General features: G+C 55.3%; 1 protein-coding gene across 3 annotated transcripts in view; it reads right to left on the reverse strand.

Moving 5' to 3' along the window:
* Positions 1 to 458: 458 nt before the first annotated feature.
* SMOC1 (SPARC related modular calcium binding 1) overlaps positions 459 to 14,291 on the reverse strand; it is a 151,242-nt gene continuing 137,409 nt past the window's right edge. For 2 of the 3 annotated variants that reach the window (XM_040641717.1, XM_040641720.1), the window contains exons 11-13: positions 6,860 to 7,104; positions 1,238 to 1,291; positions 459 to 755 (exon numbers count right to left, since the gene is read on the reverse strand). In XM_040641717.1, coding sequence (XP_040497651.1) covers positions 1,257 to 1,291; positions 6,860 to 7,104 — 280 coding nt within the window. In that variant the 3' untranslated portion in view covers positions 459 to 755; positions 1,238 to 1,256. The remainder of the gene's footprint in view (positions 756 to 1,237; positions 1,292 to 6,859; positions 7,105 to 14,291) is intronic. The other variant, XM_040641718.1, reaches the window with a different exon arrangement.

Here is a 14,291-nt window from a genome sequence, read left to right on the forward strand (position 1 = left end):
GGGGAGCAGGACCACATGGGCATGGGAGAACTGGTGCCTGTGTGGGCTACTGCCCTCCCTCTGGGGGCAACTCCCATCTGTCCCCCAACCCAACCTCCCTTTGGAAGGCCACCCACCCAGGGACCTGCCAGCTCTGACAGGCAAAGCCAGGGCAGGACCCTCCTCCCACCAGAAAAGGACCAAGGAGTCTACGATATGATCGCAGGGCTCCCGTCTTTATGCATACAGGGGTCGGTCTCCAGATGGAATCCAGGTGGGCTGGGGATACAGTCCCAGGTTCTAGAAAGCTGGGCCGTGTGTCCAGAGCCCCCCCACCGGGAGCAGGGAGAGGGAGGGGAATAAACAAACAGCAATGTCAACGCCTGTACAAAAGAACTATACAATTTACATATATATTTATGTACAGTATATAAATCTCTTTCTTCTCAGTCCCAGCAACAAACACCCTCCCGCCCACCCCCCCCAAAATCCCCTCAAAGTTGTCAGTAGCAGATCCGAAAACTTACAATAAGAGAGAGAATAAACAGTCTTTTTCCCTTTCCTTTTCCCACTGTGGTATTAGATACTGGTGTTTAAAAATGAAACCAAAAAGAAAACACGCAAATGAGAGTTATCAAAAGTGCAAACACGGTGGGTACCACTTATGTTACACGGGATGTGGCCGGGCCGGGGGAGCCGGTGGCGGGTGGTCCTTCCTGCCTCCCAGGTCTCTCCACCTGCCCTTTGGTTTTCCACTCCTTAGACAAGGCGTCCTACTGAGAAGGGGAAGCAGAAGCAAGAGGTCAGAGGTGGGTTTATGAGACGCCCCACCGCACACATCCACTCCCTCCCAAGGGCAGCCTGTTAGACACGGGCTGGGCAGGACGCAGGGAGCCTAGACTTGCAGATGGGCCCGAGTTTCACCAGGCCACGCTTTGCCACCGTTGTGTACCACAACGGCCCCTGCAACAAGTCTGGCATTCCAGAGAACGAGGCCTTGCCGAGGAAGCAGGGCTGGGGGCGTGCAGTCTGTAAAAGCCATACTACTCCCAGAGAGCAGCCTTTCACCCGGGGGGGGGCGGGGGCGGGCATGCCTTTATACTCAGGGACCGCAGGATCCCGCAGCACGAACCAATCTTTCCCTCGTGTCCTCAGCAAACAAAAATGGAAAACTGGGCCAACTCCTCCACTCCTGCCGTACTACCAATGCTGCATTTAGGGGGCCCACGGAGGGGACCCCAAAAAGAAGGCAACTTACTGAATGGGTTTGGGCCTGCTCATCTTCCCTGGGGGGCGCTGCCAAGACTACCACCTGCAACAGATAGGAACATGTGACACTCCAGCGCCGCTGACCCGAGAGCCGGTAGAGACTCCGGCGTGACTCTGTGCTTGGGCGCCTGTCCCCCCAGCCCCCAGAAGGAAGAATGCATTCAGGACAGAGCCAGGTTGTGTGGCCGTGCTTCCTGTTCTGTGGGGGTTGGTGGCCCTGTCCTGCCTGGGTGAAGCCACTGCTGGCCAGCACCCTTAAACACATCCCTTTTCTGTGAGGCCAGGCGCTCCCTGGGTGCCTCTCTGAAGCCCCCTGAGCTGTTAGCTGAGAAGGGCTTTGATGCAGATGGACATGTGCATAACCTTTTGAGTCCTAGTTCTCTGAGTCACAGAGCACCAGGGGTGGAGGGACTCTCAGTGACCATCTGGTCCCACCCCTTCACCTAATGAATTTGGAAACTGAGGCTTGGAGCAATTGAGAGAGTTAACCAAGGCCCAAGTCTCACTCTGCTAACACCCACTCTGCCCTATAGGGTGCTGATGGGTCTTGGAGGCTCCTACAGGGCCCAGGGCTCCTTGAGGAGGAGTGGGAGCTGAGAGGCCAGTGCACCAAGAGCTGGGCCAGCACTGTGTGACCCCTGGAGGCCATGTGACTTTGTGCACCCACCCTAACGCCGTTGGGTCAGTCTACAGGATGGGACTTGAGGCCACAGCTGTGCGGCCTCGCTCTGCCTCTCACAGGGCTGCCTTGAGGACTGACTGAATGCATGAAGTGGAGAAAGGGCTCTGAAGAGTATGAAGTGTTGCGGGAACCCACACCCACCCATGGGTCATGCGACCCCACAGCTCAACGCCCCCCTCTCCCAGTTCTGCTAACATTCCTAAGACCTGAGAAAGAATGACAGAACCCAGGATGGGAGGCCAGGTGCGGGGTAGATACTGATATGTCCGATTTTACAAACGAGGAAACAAGCCTGGAAAGAGTGATGGGTTCGGGGGCCAGCAGTGGGCAGCGACAGAATCCCACCTGACTCCGGATCCCACCATTCATCTGCTCCGTCCAGCAGCGGCCTCTCTCAGCGGGAAGCAGACAGATTCACACGGAGACACTGGCCTCCTGGTAGCGCCCGCCAAGCGGAGACTCGGGAAACGAAATGCACGCCCGGCTGGGAGGATCCAGCCCCGCTCGTGGAGGCCCACGGCACTAATCTTTTACCCAAATCCCGTCATTTACCCCACGGAGCAACTCTATAGGATAGTTACAAAATGATCCAACTGTCCCCGTGTTATGACAGTGGGACTGAGACTTGCAGATGGCACAGCTTCTGCGTGTGAACTCAGGCGTGGCTCTGTCCTCCCAGGACCACACTCTTAAGGGGAGTTGGGGGTGGGGGAGGAAACGCCAGAACGCAGGGCAGGCGGCATCCTCGGGCAGTGCCAAGGGGGGGTTGGGAAGTTTCACAAACGGAGGAACTAGTTGATGGTCACCGTCCTGGGAGGCATCAACCTGGGTGACCATCAACCTGCCGAAGATGTTTTACTCACCGGGAAGGACCAGCTAAGAAAGAAGGCCTGGCCCTCAGAGTGTCTGACCCCTTCCTGCTGTGCACACAGCTCAGCTCCCCTGTGAGCGGTTGGGTTAGGAAAAATACCTGTGTTCACGAGGCATTTCCAGAAAATGTGGTCCCTGAGACCCAAAGCAACACTGGTTCCTAAACCGCGTGTGCCCCCCCCTCCCGCCGCCCCCTCGAGCCCCCCACCTGGCCTGCAAGCCCCTCTCAGCCCACCAGAGGGCACCACATGACACCAGATGACCAATGCCTGGGCTCAGGCCCCACAGACCTTCTACCCAAGTGGCTTTTCTGCGGCTCCAGCTCTGCGGAGCAGAGGGCCCCGGGGAAGCTGCCTTCAGCCCGTGAGCACGCTCCTCTCCTACTACCAGTTTCCTTTGTGCATTCCCCACGAGCCAGGTTACTGGGCTAAGTTCCTCACATGCCCCATCTTCACGCCACATCTATGAGGTAGATACTATCATCTCCACTGTGCAGACAAGGAGACTGAGGCTCAGAGAGTTTAGAGGACTTGCCAAAGATTACAGGGCCAGCGAGTGTCAGAGCCGGGATTAAAAGCCAGGTGTGTCTGACTTCAGAGCTTCTGTTCTTACCCACAGCCCCAGCCCCCGCCTCCCCTATGCCTCTCACTAATGGTCCTTTCTCCTGCAGGCACTGCCTGCTTAGAAACTATGGGTCTCCCTGCTGAGTTTGCTGGTGGCTCCCTGCTCCCAGCAGCCTCTACTCCCGTTCACACCCCCCCCAGGTTGGGTCTGCTTCCCCACTTCTCTGGACTCACCCCTGGTCTTGTCTCCCTTGGCCTTCCTCAGGCAAGCAAGTCTGGCCTGTTCACACAAGGGACGATTTTCGAACACTCTGGAGTCCTTCTCACGGAGGGGACAGCATTCTGGCCTGGAAATTCTGAGGCGGGGTCCAAGTGCCAGCAATGATGCTACCTCACGTGTGACCTCTGACCTCGAGCAAAGTGCTAGTCCTCTCTAGGCTCATCTGGACACCTCGACCGCAAAATGGCCTGAAGACACATGCACACACAGATGTGCACATACACAGCCCAGAGAGACACGTACAGACACGCACGCAGGCATGCCCCATGTGCAGACCACACACACACACAGGTGTGCACTCAGACGTGCACACAGACATTTGCCTACACACACAGACGTGGCTGCGGGGACACGCACAAACACGCCTGTGCACAGACACACACAGAGACACGCGCAGAGACACAGGCGCCCCAGCCATATTTTCAAGCAGGCAGTGTGTTCTGGGATCAAGAGCCGTCCCAGAGCTCTCAGGCCTCTCCTGTCCCACTCCTGGGGTGAGGAGCTCAGGAGGGAGGTTGACAGTGTTAGGCCAAGAAAGTGCTGGGCTGCGCTCTGAAGCACTCTAGAGGCCTCCCCGGACGGCGCTGTGAGGGTACCTGCACACTGAAACCTCGGCCGAGTGTGGGGTGAGGAGGAACAGGGCTCCCTAACTATCACATTCCAGGTGACAGTTTTCCTGGGTGCTCCCCTCAGGTCCTGCGCAGCAGCCAGGGTTGGCAGACACCTGGTGCCTGGTGAGACTTCAGAACAAGGTTCAAAAGCCCCTCTTGGCTCTGTGGACAAGAGGTCACCACACCCGGCCTTCCCTTGGCATCTGAGGGCTGCGTAGACCAGAGGGGACTGAGGGCAGAGTCATACGGACCCCCGTGGGTCCGTCGTTCCTCGGCGCTTGTGTGCTCCTGGGTGGGCCCGGACTCTACACAAACACTGTGTGGTCTCTCTCCAGTACTGGTCCTCTGCCCGTGCTCTGGGAGACGAGCGCAGGCCCCAAGTGTCGCCACAGTGGGCAGCCCCCTCACTGGGGGGACATGCATTCACTCGGCTGATGAGGATGCGATGACGCCAATCACACACTGGCGGGGGGCCCAGGGAGACTGCGCTACAGGTGGTGAGTGCGGCTCACCAGGCAATAATCTTAAGAACAGGAATGTCGAACTTCTATCCAGTTCCTCCACTGTCTCAGGCCCTGGATAAACGCTTTCACTCACTGTCCCACTGAGTCAGCACAACAGTCCTAGGGGGTAGATGCCCTGCTTCGCCCACTTTACAGATGCAGAAACTGAGAGCCAGAACCGTCGCGTCGTGTGTATACGGCGAAGCAGCTAGTCTGCGGCAGAGGCAGGGTCTGAGTCACGACACTGCACTGCATCCTGGGGGAACACAGAGGCGTCCTCAATCAGACAGGAGTGGCCAGAGCCATGAGCTCACTCACCCAGGGTCACAGGCCCCGGAGCCGGGGTCCCTCGTGGTCACTCATCCACTTCCTGTGCTACCCGTTGCGCTCGGTGTCAAGTGAGGGTCAGCACCAGGAAAAGCCCTTGTGTTTTCTTCCGGGGCAATCTCTGCTTTACCAAAGCTTCCACTTCAAATAAATTGGCATCACCCGCCCAGACCCTTCACCTGCACCGCAGAGCCACCCACCCTTCAGGTGCGTCCAACTCGCCATGTCCAAACCACCCTGGTGGTCTTCCCCCTCTCCCTACTCCTGCTCTGCTCTTCCTTCCACGTTGCCCCACTCTGTGAACAGACCGCCCCCCAAACCAACCTCCATCCCTCTGTCCCCTCGGTCACCAGAAGCGCAGCTCTAGCCATCTTGCGTCCACTCACTTCTCTTCACCCCCGCTGCGCTCTCCTAACTCGAGCCTCTCATCTCCCGCCACAGCCTCCGGTGGGTGCCCTGCCTTGCTCATCTCTAACCCATTTCCCGCACTGCAGCCAGAATGATTTTCTAAAGCAAAACCAATCCAATTATTTCTCTGCCTGAACCCCTATGACAGCTCTCCGCTGCCCTGAAGAAGTGAGACTCTTCCCTTGCCTCCTGCCCCCCCCAGTTCCTGCCACCTTCCAATACGCATTTCTGTCCCACTAACCTTTCGGTTCCTTTACTACTGTTCCCTCACCTCCACACCGTCACTCTTCCGTTGCCATAGCTGAGAACACCCCTCCCTCCACGGACCCCCTGGCTCGGCCATCTCCTACCCATTGCTCAGGTACTGGTTTAGACCAGGGCTCAGCAAACTGACCGTCAAGGACTAGGTAGTAGATATTTTAGGCTTTGTGGGCCACGTACAGTCTGTCATTTGTTCTTCTTTGTTGAAAAATACATCCCGTTAAAAATATAAAAACTACCCTTAGCTCACAAGGCATACAAAAATAGGACTAGACGGGGCTCGTGGGCCATGGTTGGTTTAGACATCACTTCCCGCACCACGTTTTCCAAGGCTGTCTACCCCTGAGCTAGTTTAAGTGCCCCTACATATGTTCCTACAATACTCGCACTTGTTCTATCATGACAGAATCCATGTTCTCCTCCTCCTCCTGGGCTCCCAGCCTTCCTCACTGTGGGGTGTGGTCTGGTGGCCGTTCCAGCCTGTGAGATAGCAGAGGTCATGTGTGTCACTTCAGGACTGGCCCATAAAACTCCCCCATGTGCACTGCTCTGTGCTTGACTCCATCTGGCTGACTGGGAATGGAAATGAGCCCCAGGGTGACCTTGAAGCCACATAATAAAGATGTCGGAATCATTCTCAGCCAAGATCTCAGAGTGACTACACAGAGCAATCTCCACTCTTATGTGTCCCCCTACACACACACACGCACACACACACACACACACACACACACACACACACACCATGACCTGGAATCATGCTGAACTATTACATGGGCAAGATGAACAAATTCTCCTGTGTTGAGCCATTACATGTGCGGGTCTCCTTGTCACTGCAGCCTGGCCTAGCCTAACACACTCTCATAGCACTTAGCACAATGTCTGTAAACACTTTCATATCTACCTCCTTGGTAGACTGTGGAAGGACAAGGATTGTATCTGGCAACTCCTTTGCTGCACCAGGCAAATAGCATAGAGCATAACACACTCTCGGCAAGTAGCTGAATACAGGAGCACCGGGACCCCCTCTATGGGAGGAGCCCTTGGTCCCTGCACCTGGGTGCGCCACGTCCTGGAAGGCCAGGAGCACGGGAGCAAGCACTCACCTTCTTTGCTAACACCCAGGCAGCCCTTCAGCTCGGGCAGTGAGATGACCTTGTCCTTGTTCAGGTCACAGTAGTCAGTGAAACGCCGGGCACACTTCTTGGGCTTGGCTTTCTTCTTCACGTAGCGCTTGAAGGGTTTCATCTCCCGCTTGTTGATGTCGCTGCTGCTGTTGCTGTCGAGCTGGCTGAAGTACCAGTGCACCACTCGCTCCTCCAGGGTGTGGCTGGGGTCCGGCTCTGAAAACCTGAGCCACAGGCAGACCCCCGGCCCGCCCCCGCCCCAGAGATCACCACTCAGGATCCTGCAGGGACCATCCACCCCGTGCGAGTCTCTCCCACGTGGTCAGAGATCACCACTCAGGATCCTGCAGGAACCATCCACCCTGTGCAAGTCTCTCCCACACGGTCCTTGCACTGCGCTGCTGGCGGCCGGGAGAAATGGCTTTTCTGAGCCAGAGACCTCCCAGCCCCACTCAGCTGGCAGCAGGATCGAGACATCCTATCCAGCTGGACGCTCAAGACGGGATAGTTTATTTCTCTAGGGTCCCTAAGGGGGTCCCCCTTATTACACGAGCCTGTCTCGCCCTCTACCGTAGCCAGGAATGTTCTTGCACAAGATGAGGGTGCCCCAGATATACTGGCTAGATTTAATTCACCTGACCAAACCGCAGCTGGGATCCAAGCTGTCTTCCTGGCCTGGTGTTCGCAGCAGGACAAGCTGCTGTTCGCACAGGAACATGAACGCTCAACAAATGGGACTATGGGAAAGCGTGCTCTGAGCACACACACACACCCCAACACCAGGCCAGGTTCTGTGACGAGCGCCCCTGGCCTTGAACTGCTCAATGTCTTGGTGAGACAGAGCCAGATTCACAGACATCAAGCAGTGACAATTCGGTGTGAAGCTCCCACGGCCTGTCACTGTCAGGCACCAAGTACGGTAGGAATTGAGAGAAGAAGGTAGTTGTGATGGAAACAAAGGTTCTGAAACTGGCAAGTCCCAGACCTTCTAGGGGTAGAGGTTTTAAGTCTGGAGGTCTGGGATAGACCTAGGAAACCACAGGTATACGAGACCCCCTGGGGATTTTGCTCAGAAGTACCAGACTATAGCAACCACGAAGGCTCCTGGGGATCAAGGTGCACAGTAATGACCACACATCTAACACAGTCCTGTCTACACAGTACATAAAGCAGCAAGACCAATGTTTTTATACACATACCCTACCCATCCATTTGATTTATGTATGCGCTATCTCCCCCCCCACACACCAAAAAAAAGAAACATTCAGAGTGCTAGCTAATATTTAAAACTTTCAGAGCCAATGACAGTTCTGTTCCAGAGGGGGTGACTGTGGCTCCTGTTCCCAGGGCGTGGCACTGAGTCAATATGGCCCAGGCGCTTGCGTTCAAAATCCTGGGCAACTTTCCCTCTGTGGGGGGAGTAAGGCTGAGGTTGGGAGGCCAATACCTTCAAATAGTCTACAGGGCACTGGGTTAAACTACAGCACCGCCATGGATCAGAAGTGGAAGCAGAGGGGCTCACTGTCCCACAGGGATCCCCGACCAGGGGTTCCAGGCTGCCAGCACATTCTGAAATTGTATCTGGCAAGAAAAATATCCAAGGCACTTGTCAATACCTTGGGGTTCTTCCCTGGGGTTTGCTGAGTTTTCCAGAAGGGAGGGGAACCATCTCTGACCCCACCCTTATGAACGAACCAGCAAACTCTTTCCCTTTCCCACCCCCAAGTGACCTCAACGTTTAGGGGAAAAGAAGTCTCATTACCACAAAAAGCTCCGCATCCCTGCTAAATGCCCATCGCTAATTAACTGGATTGCAGTCCTGGGCAGGCCCCCTGGGCATCCTGGGCTGATTCCCAGACAGCACAATCACTCGATCTGCCAGCAGGACGTCATCCTGACAGGTTTAATGCAGGGAGTACCTGGGGAAGGTGTGAAGGACCATGGGCCCTGGGCTCTTTGGGGATCTGCCTAGTCTGTCATGGAAGGGAGGCTCAGAAGGTCTCTGAAACAGACATGGACTTATCGGTGTGGAACTTGGCTTTCTGTCTCTGCCAGCACATGGTATTTGGTGTTTTAGAGCTCCATTTTACCCACAACATTCGATCTCAAGCCTGCAGGGTAAACCAGGTGAGCTGCGGAAAATTCTCTATCAAGATGTCCATGGCACAGGAGGGAAGGTGGCCAGCTCCCTCTCGGGCACCCTGCCTGCCTGTGTTACCCAAAATGTGAGAGAGGCCCCTGGGGCGTGGAGGAGCGCCAGGAAGGGCCCCAAGGGAGGCGCCCCAGCTACTCCCACTGAGTGCTCTCCCCCTGGGCCCCTCCCACCAGGGGCCATGGGAGCCCCATGGCGGCAAAGGCAGCTCTTTCTTTAATCTTTAGGCTCAGCATAGCGTCATGTCTACCTAGAGGCTAGAATAATAAAGCTTCAGTCGCCGAGCGGGGAAGGGATGAGGTCATCCCGCCCAGCCGCCCTGCCAGGAGACGCCCGCTGCCTCCGACACGTGTTGCTGGGGCTCCCGCCTGTCCGGCTCTCAGGGACTCCTCCGAGGGAGCCCCCCCACCTTCCTTTGGGCTGGTCCGCGCAAGAAGCAGCTCTTCCCCCCACTTTACTACCTCTGGGAGTTTCCCCCCACGCAGAGTAACCATCATTTGGCTCCTGCTCCCTCTTCCTTCCTTTTCTTCTGACTCTCCCTCCCTGCCCGTCTCCCTTGTCCCCCTGGTCTGCCCTCCTCACTCCCCCAGGGTCTTACAGCCATGACCCCTGGCCTGACCTGGCCCTGGAAGCTCCAAAGATACTCACTTCCCCAGGAGAAGTCCTCCGAGGCCCCTCCAGGCAGTGCGTCTGGCTCCCTCGACCTTGCCACATCCTCAACCTGCCCCATGGACCCCAGGGTCCCCCCTCTTCTTTCTTCTTCCCCAGCTAGCGTAGGGCTCCCTGCTTCTGAACTCCTTTGACTTCCAGAAACCCACATCCCACCCCCACTCCTGATCACAGAGCCCGGTTCGACATGTGACCCTGGCAGCACTAGGGTCCTACTCTGGAACCCAACGCTTCCCCCTGTCCAAGCTCCAAGTGCATTTATAGCAAGAATTTCTTAGCTTTGAGGGATCATGGACCCTTCTGAGAACCTACACAAAGCTATAGTCTTCCTTGGAAAATGCATACGCACAGAGCACTCTGCTGACTTTTGAGGCTGAGTGGACTCCCTAAAGCTCATCCAAGCTCATGGACTCAGGAGAAGAACACTTGATCTAGAGGGAAGGAAACTCCAGCCATGGCCCCAGAAGAATGTTTAACCATAAGCCTCCTGGAAGGAGATGGGACAAGACAATGGCTGGTAGTTGGGGGGGGGTGGGGTGTTGGAGATAGTTTCCAACAAATATTTCCAACAAAATGTAATAGAAAACTACTGAAGGCATTTAGCCTAAAACTTTGAAAATGAGGTTTCTGGGTTTACAACAGCCATAAGTCCATACCACGCTTCATACAAGATCAAGTTAAGACTGAGATGTTTAGTCAAACCGGCAGTGGGCATGCACGTGTGAAAGAGCCAAGGGAGGCCTCAGTTAGCTAGGGAGAAGCTGAGATTTTCCCAGGGGAGTGCTGGATGGGTAGGGCAAAAGGGCCTCCCCCAGAGTTTCTAGAAACCTCTCAGTCTTCATTGGAGTCCCTTCCATCACAGTTAGACTCCCCCAAACTTATCCCTGACCTCAGGGATACCCCACTGACCCCTCCAGCTCTTGCAGCCTTCTAGAAGTATCCTCTAAAAACATTGGCAGCTTGCACTCCTAGCTCTAGGCTTACTTACACTGGCACCAAACCTCCACCCTTCCTCTCACATATGTACGCACAACCCCTGCTGGAGATCAGGGCTGCTGGAATTCAAACTGCTTGTCGGGCGAGGGCTGGGGAGCCTACATCAGAGGGCGAGATGGTTCCTTAAATCACTTCATATCACTGGTTCGTGCCACGGGCCTCCCTACAGGCGAGATTCCACGCTACTGAAAGGACTCACTGGGTGTGCAGAGCTACCCAGGCTTCCTTGGATATGGTATGGAAAGTCACACCCAAAGGACACCAAATTCCAGATTTTAGAAAAACAAATCCAAAGACTGGTGTCAGCTCTGTCTCTGGGCAGTTTGGGTGGCTGTCCTGTTGACTCCTGCCTCCAGGGGTGAGGAAACCCACTCGAGCTAGGTCTCTCCCCAGACCGGCCCCACCGAGCTGTCTCCCGGATGGAGAAGTGACAGGTGCTCCCCTTCTCCTGCAACACTTTGCTTCTGCAACTTCACCCTGCCAGGCCTTGGCTGCAACGCGCGGCTGGAAAGCCAGCCCCATTCGCCACAAGAAAACTTGCTTTGGCCAAGATCTTGGGCCTTGTTCTGCTGTCCCAAGCAGTTTTAAAGAAGGTGAGGCAGGACAGCCTGGAAGCACTAGCCAAGCCAAGCAGACCAATTGAGCCCCATCTGGAGAGGGGTCCGGGCCCTGCCAGCTGTGCGGGTGGGTGGGGCTGGGAAATGCTAAGTCAGCCACATTCCAGCCTCTTCCTTGCAAGGCCATCAACAAGTAACCGCGCTGGCAGGAAGGAAGGAGCCACAGTATCAGATGGTTTCTCCTTGGGGGACCACATGAGGGGCCAGAAGGCTCACATAAGACTATCCCACCTCCCCTCAAAGCTGACTTTCTCTAGGGTGAGATGGAGAAAGGAGAGGGTTTCCCTGCTCGAGAAGACCCTGCCAGCTGGGATCTCAGAACTCTTCCTTTGGGTCTGATACATGCTAACGGGTGCCATGGGAGGGCTGATCTAAGGGGGAGCTCTCCTCCTGGAGCCCTGGTGGGAAGGACATGAGGATATTCCAATCATCCCCCAATCCTTCATTGAGAACTGCCATCCTCCAATGATACTTCCCAGCTGCCCCTCCCATGCGCTAACCACAGATGGATCCATGGACACTCCATTCTACTTTGCCTATTCTTAGATTTGGGCAGTACCGCTTCCCTGAACACCCCCCAAATCAGGCTGGAAGCCCAGAAAAGGAGGCAGATATCTCCCCTCCCTGCCATGTCCTATAACTAACAGGTCTTCAAATCTGATTAATTTTGCTGCTAAAGCTTCAGCAAACCATCCCTCCCCCCATAGCTGTAGTGCGGCCTCTCCTCACCTGTCCCTCTGATGATGGCTGTGACCTTCCCCACCCCATCTTGCTCCCTTCCCACCCAGCTTTCCTAGAGCCTTCAGGATGATTCTTCAAAAATGCTCAACTAATCACCGGCATCGTGCTGCCCCCGGCATGAACCACAAGGTCTGGCATGATCTGGTCTCTGCCCAAATCTACAGCCTCACCTGCCTGCCTCCCAGATTTAAGCCATACTTCTTACGACTCTTTGCACAGGCCCTACCTTACGGCCCCTAAGGCCCCTCTGCCCCAGTCCATCTAGGTTGGGGCATTTCCCCCTCACACATGAAGATGTGGCTCAAATGTCATCTCTAGGAAGACTTTCCTCCCATGCCCTCCCGCCCCTGAGTCCTTGAGGCAGTTTCCTGGCCTCTATTACCACACTGACTTCTTAGTGCAATCATGGATTATACACCCCTTTTCTCAACCAGACCGAAGCTCTTCCAGGCCAGGGACTGTGCCTTTGTCCCCATGTGCCTCCAGAACCCCACACAGAGCTTATAGCAGGGAGGAGAGCACAATGTAAGAGTTCATACAAAGCCCAAATCTCCAGGCCCGACAGGTGGTAGGTTGGGGAGAAGACATGACTTCTTTTTCCCCTCTTCCCACTGGCCCCAGCGGATGTCCAGCCTTAATTACCAGACCCTGAGAGGAAGGAGGAGGGATCAGATATGCCTTCCTTGACTTCAGCCTGCTATGCCTACAGTCCCAATGCTGCCTGAATTCAGGGCCAAGGCCAAAACCCAGGCAGCCTGGATTCCCAAATTCTCTTCCACAGCCCTACTCCAGACGTGCCGCCCAACCTTCAGCAGCCCTGTGCCTTTGCTCTTTCGTCACAGAAGAATGCCTGGCCATCCACATGGTACCCCAAGTCTCTTGGGCCCCTGCAGCTGTAGGGCCCTGGTGACAAAGGAGCACCATGGTGAATTTGATGGCCAGGGTTGGCCTCACAGTGAGTCTTGCAGCAGGTGGTGAACCTGTGATGAGTAGGGTAAAGAGGCCTTACCGAGGCAGGCCTCTCTGTATCGCACAGGGACCCCCCGTCTATCCACCCATCCTTCTAGCTGCTTGTTCGTTCAACACATACTTACTGATTGAGTATCTGCTATGTGCCAAGGACTATTCCGAGTTCTGGGAATATAGCAGGGAAGAAGGCAGACAATGTTCTTTCTCTACAGAACTTAAATTTTCATTCAGGCGGGGTGAGGCAGACAATAAATAAACAAACCAGCAAAACCTCAGCTAGTGTAAGTGCTTGGCTGAGAAATGAAGAAGAGGTGTGGTGACAGAGGGTGACTGGCGGACCCCTTAGATTGGGTGGTTGCTAAGACGATGACATTTAAATGGACAATTGGGGCTGGTCACAGGAAGATGGGGCCTGATATTTCCGGCTGAAGCAGCCGCTGGCATGGAGGTCTGGGTGGGGGGGCAGGAACCGGAGGCTTCAGGTTCGAGGTCTGTTTGACGAACTGAGAAGGACCAGCAGCTGGAGCACAATGCCGGGAGGAAGGGCACGGCCAGTGAGACCCTCCCGCAGGACGGTTCAGGTCAGACCTAGAGCTTACCCGAAATATAATGAGAGACCTTGGAGGGCTTGAAGCCCTGCAAAACTGGTAAGCCAGGCAGCGGCCTCCCGTACAAGTGCTTTGCTCTCCTTCTTCTCGCACCGCCCCCCCCGCCCCCCGCCCCTCTTCCTGGATTTCTAAGCTATTTCTTGGTTCCTCTTGCCTGTCTTTTGATTACGAGCAGCCTCTAAGTAACACTGTTACCAGTGCGGTTCGAACTTTTCATTCCCATCAAAACCAAACACGGTTTGGCATAATAGGAGCTTAAAATGAAAAACATGTTTAGGAAAGAATATTTTTTTAATCTTCCCAGACCTGGAATTTTGAAGCCCATGCCCCCTCCTGGGTACTTTTTCCACTCTCTTCTAATAAACACAACTATCTCATCCTCATTTTTGCATGAAACAACAGGTATTCCAAGCATACATAACAAAGGCATGGAATACTGAATAAGCTTTCACCATCCCCCCCCCTTCTTCTCGGAGGTGTGGACACGGTCCTCTCTCCTGCAGAGGCCCAGGGCTGAGGTCGGAGCGCCTTCCGCTGCCTCCAAGCAGCTCCCGCCGGCCAGCCCGTCAGCCCCGTCTCCATCTTCTCAGACATAGCGCTGTGCTCCTCCTGGGAGGCCTGATCCCATCCACGGGGTGTGCAAAGCCAGAAACCAGCCC

This window comes from Ursus maritimus, unplaced genomic scaffold, assembly GCF_017311325.1.
Source record: "Ursus maritimus isolate PB19 unplaced genomic scaffold, ASM1731132v1 scaffold_25, whole genome shotgun sequence".
Taxonomy (NCBI): Eukaryota; Metazoa; Chordata; class Mammalia; order Carnivora; family Ursidae; genus Ursus; species Ursus maritimus.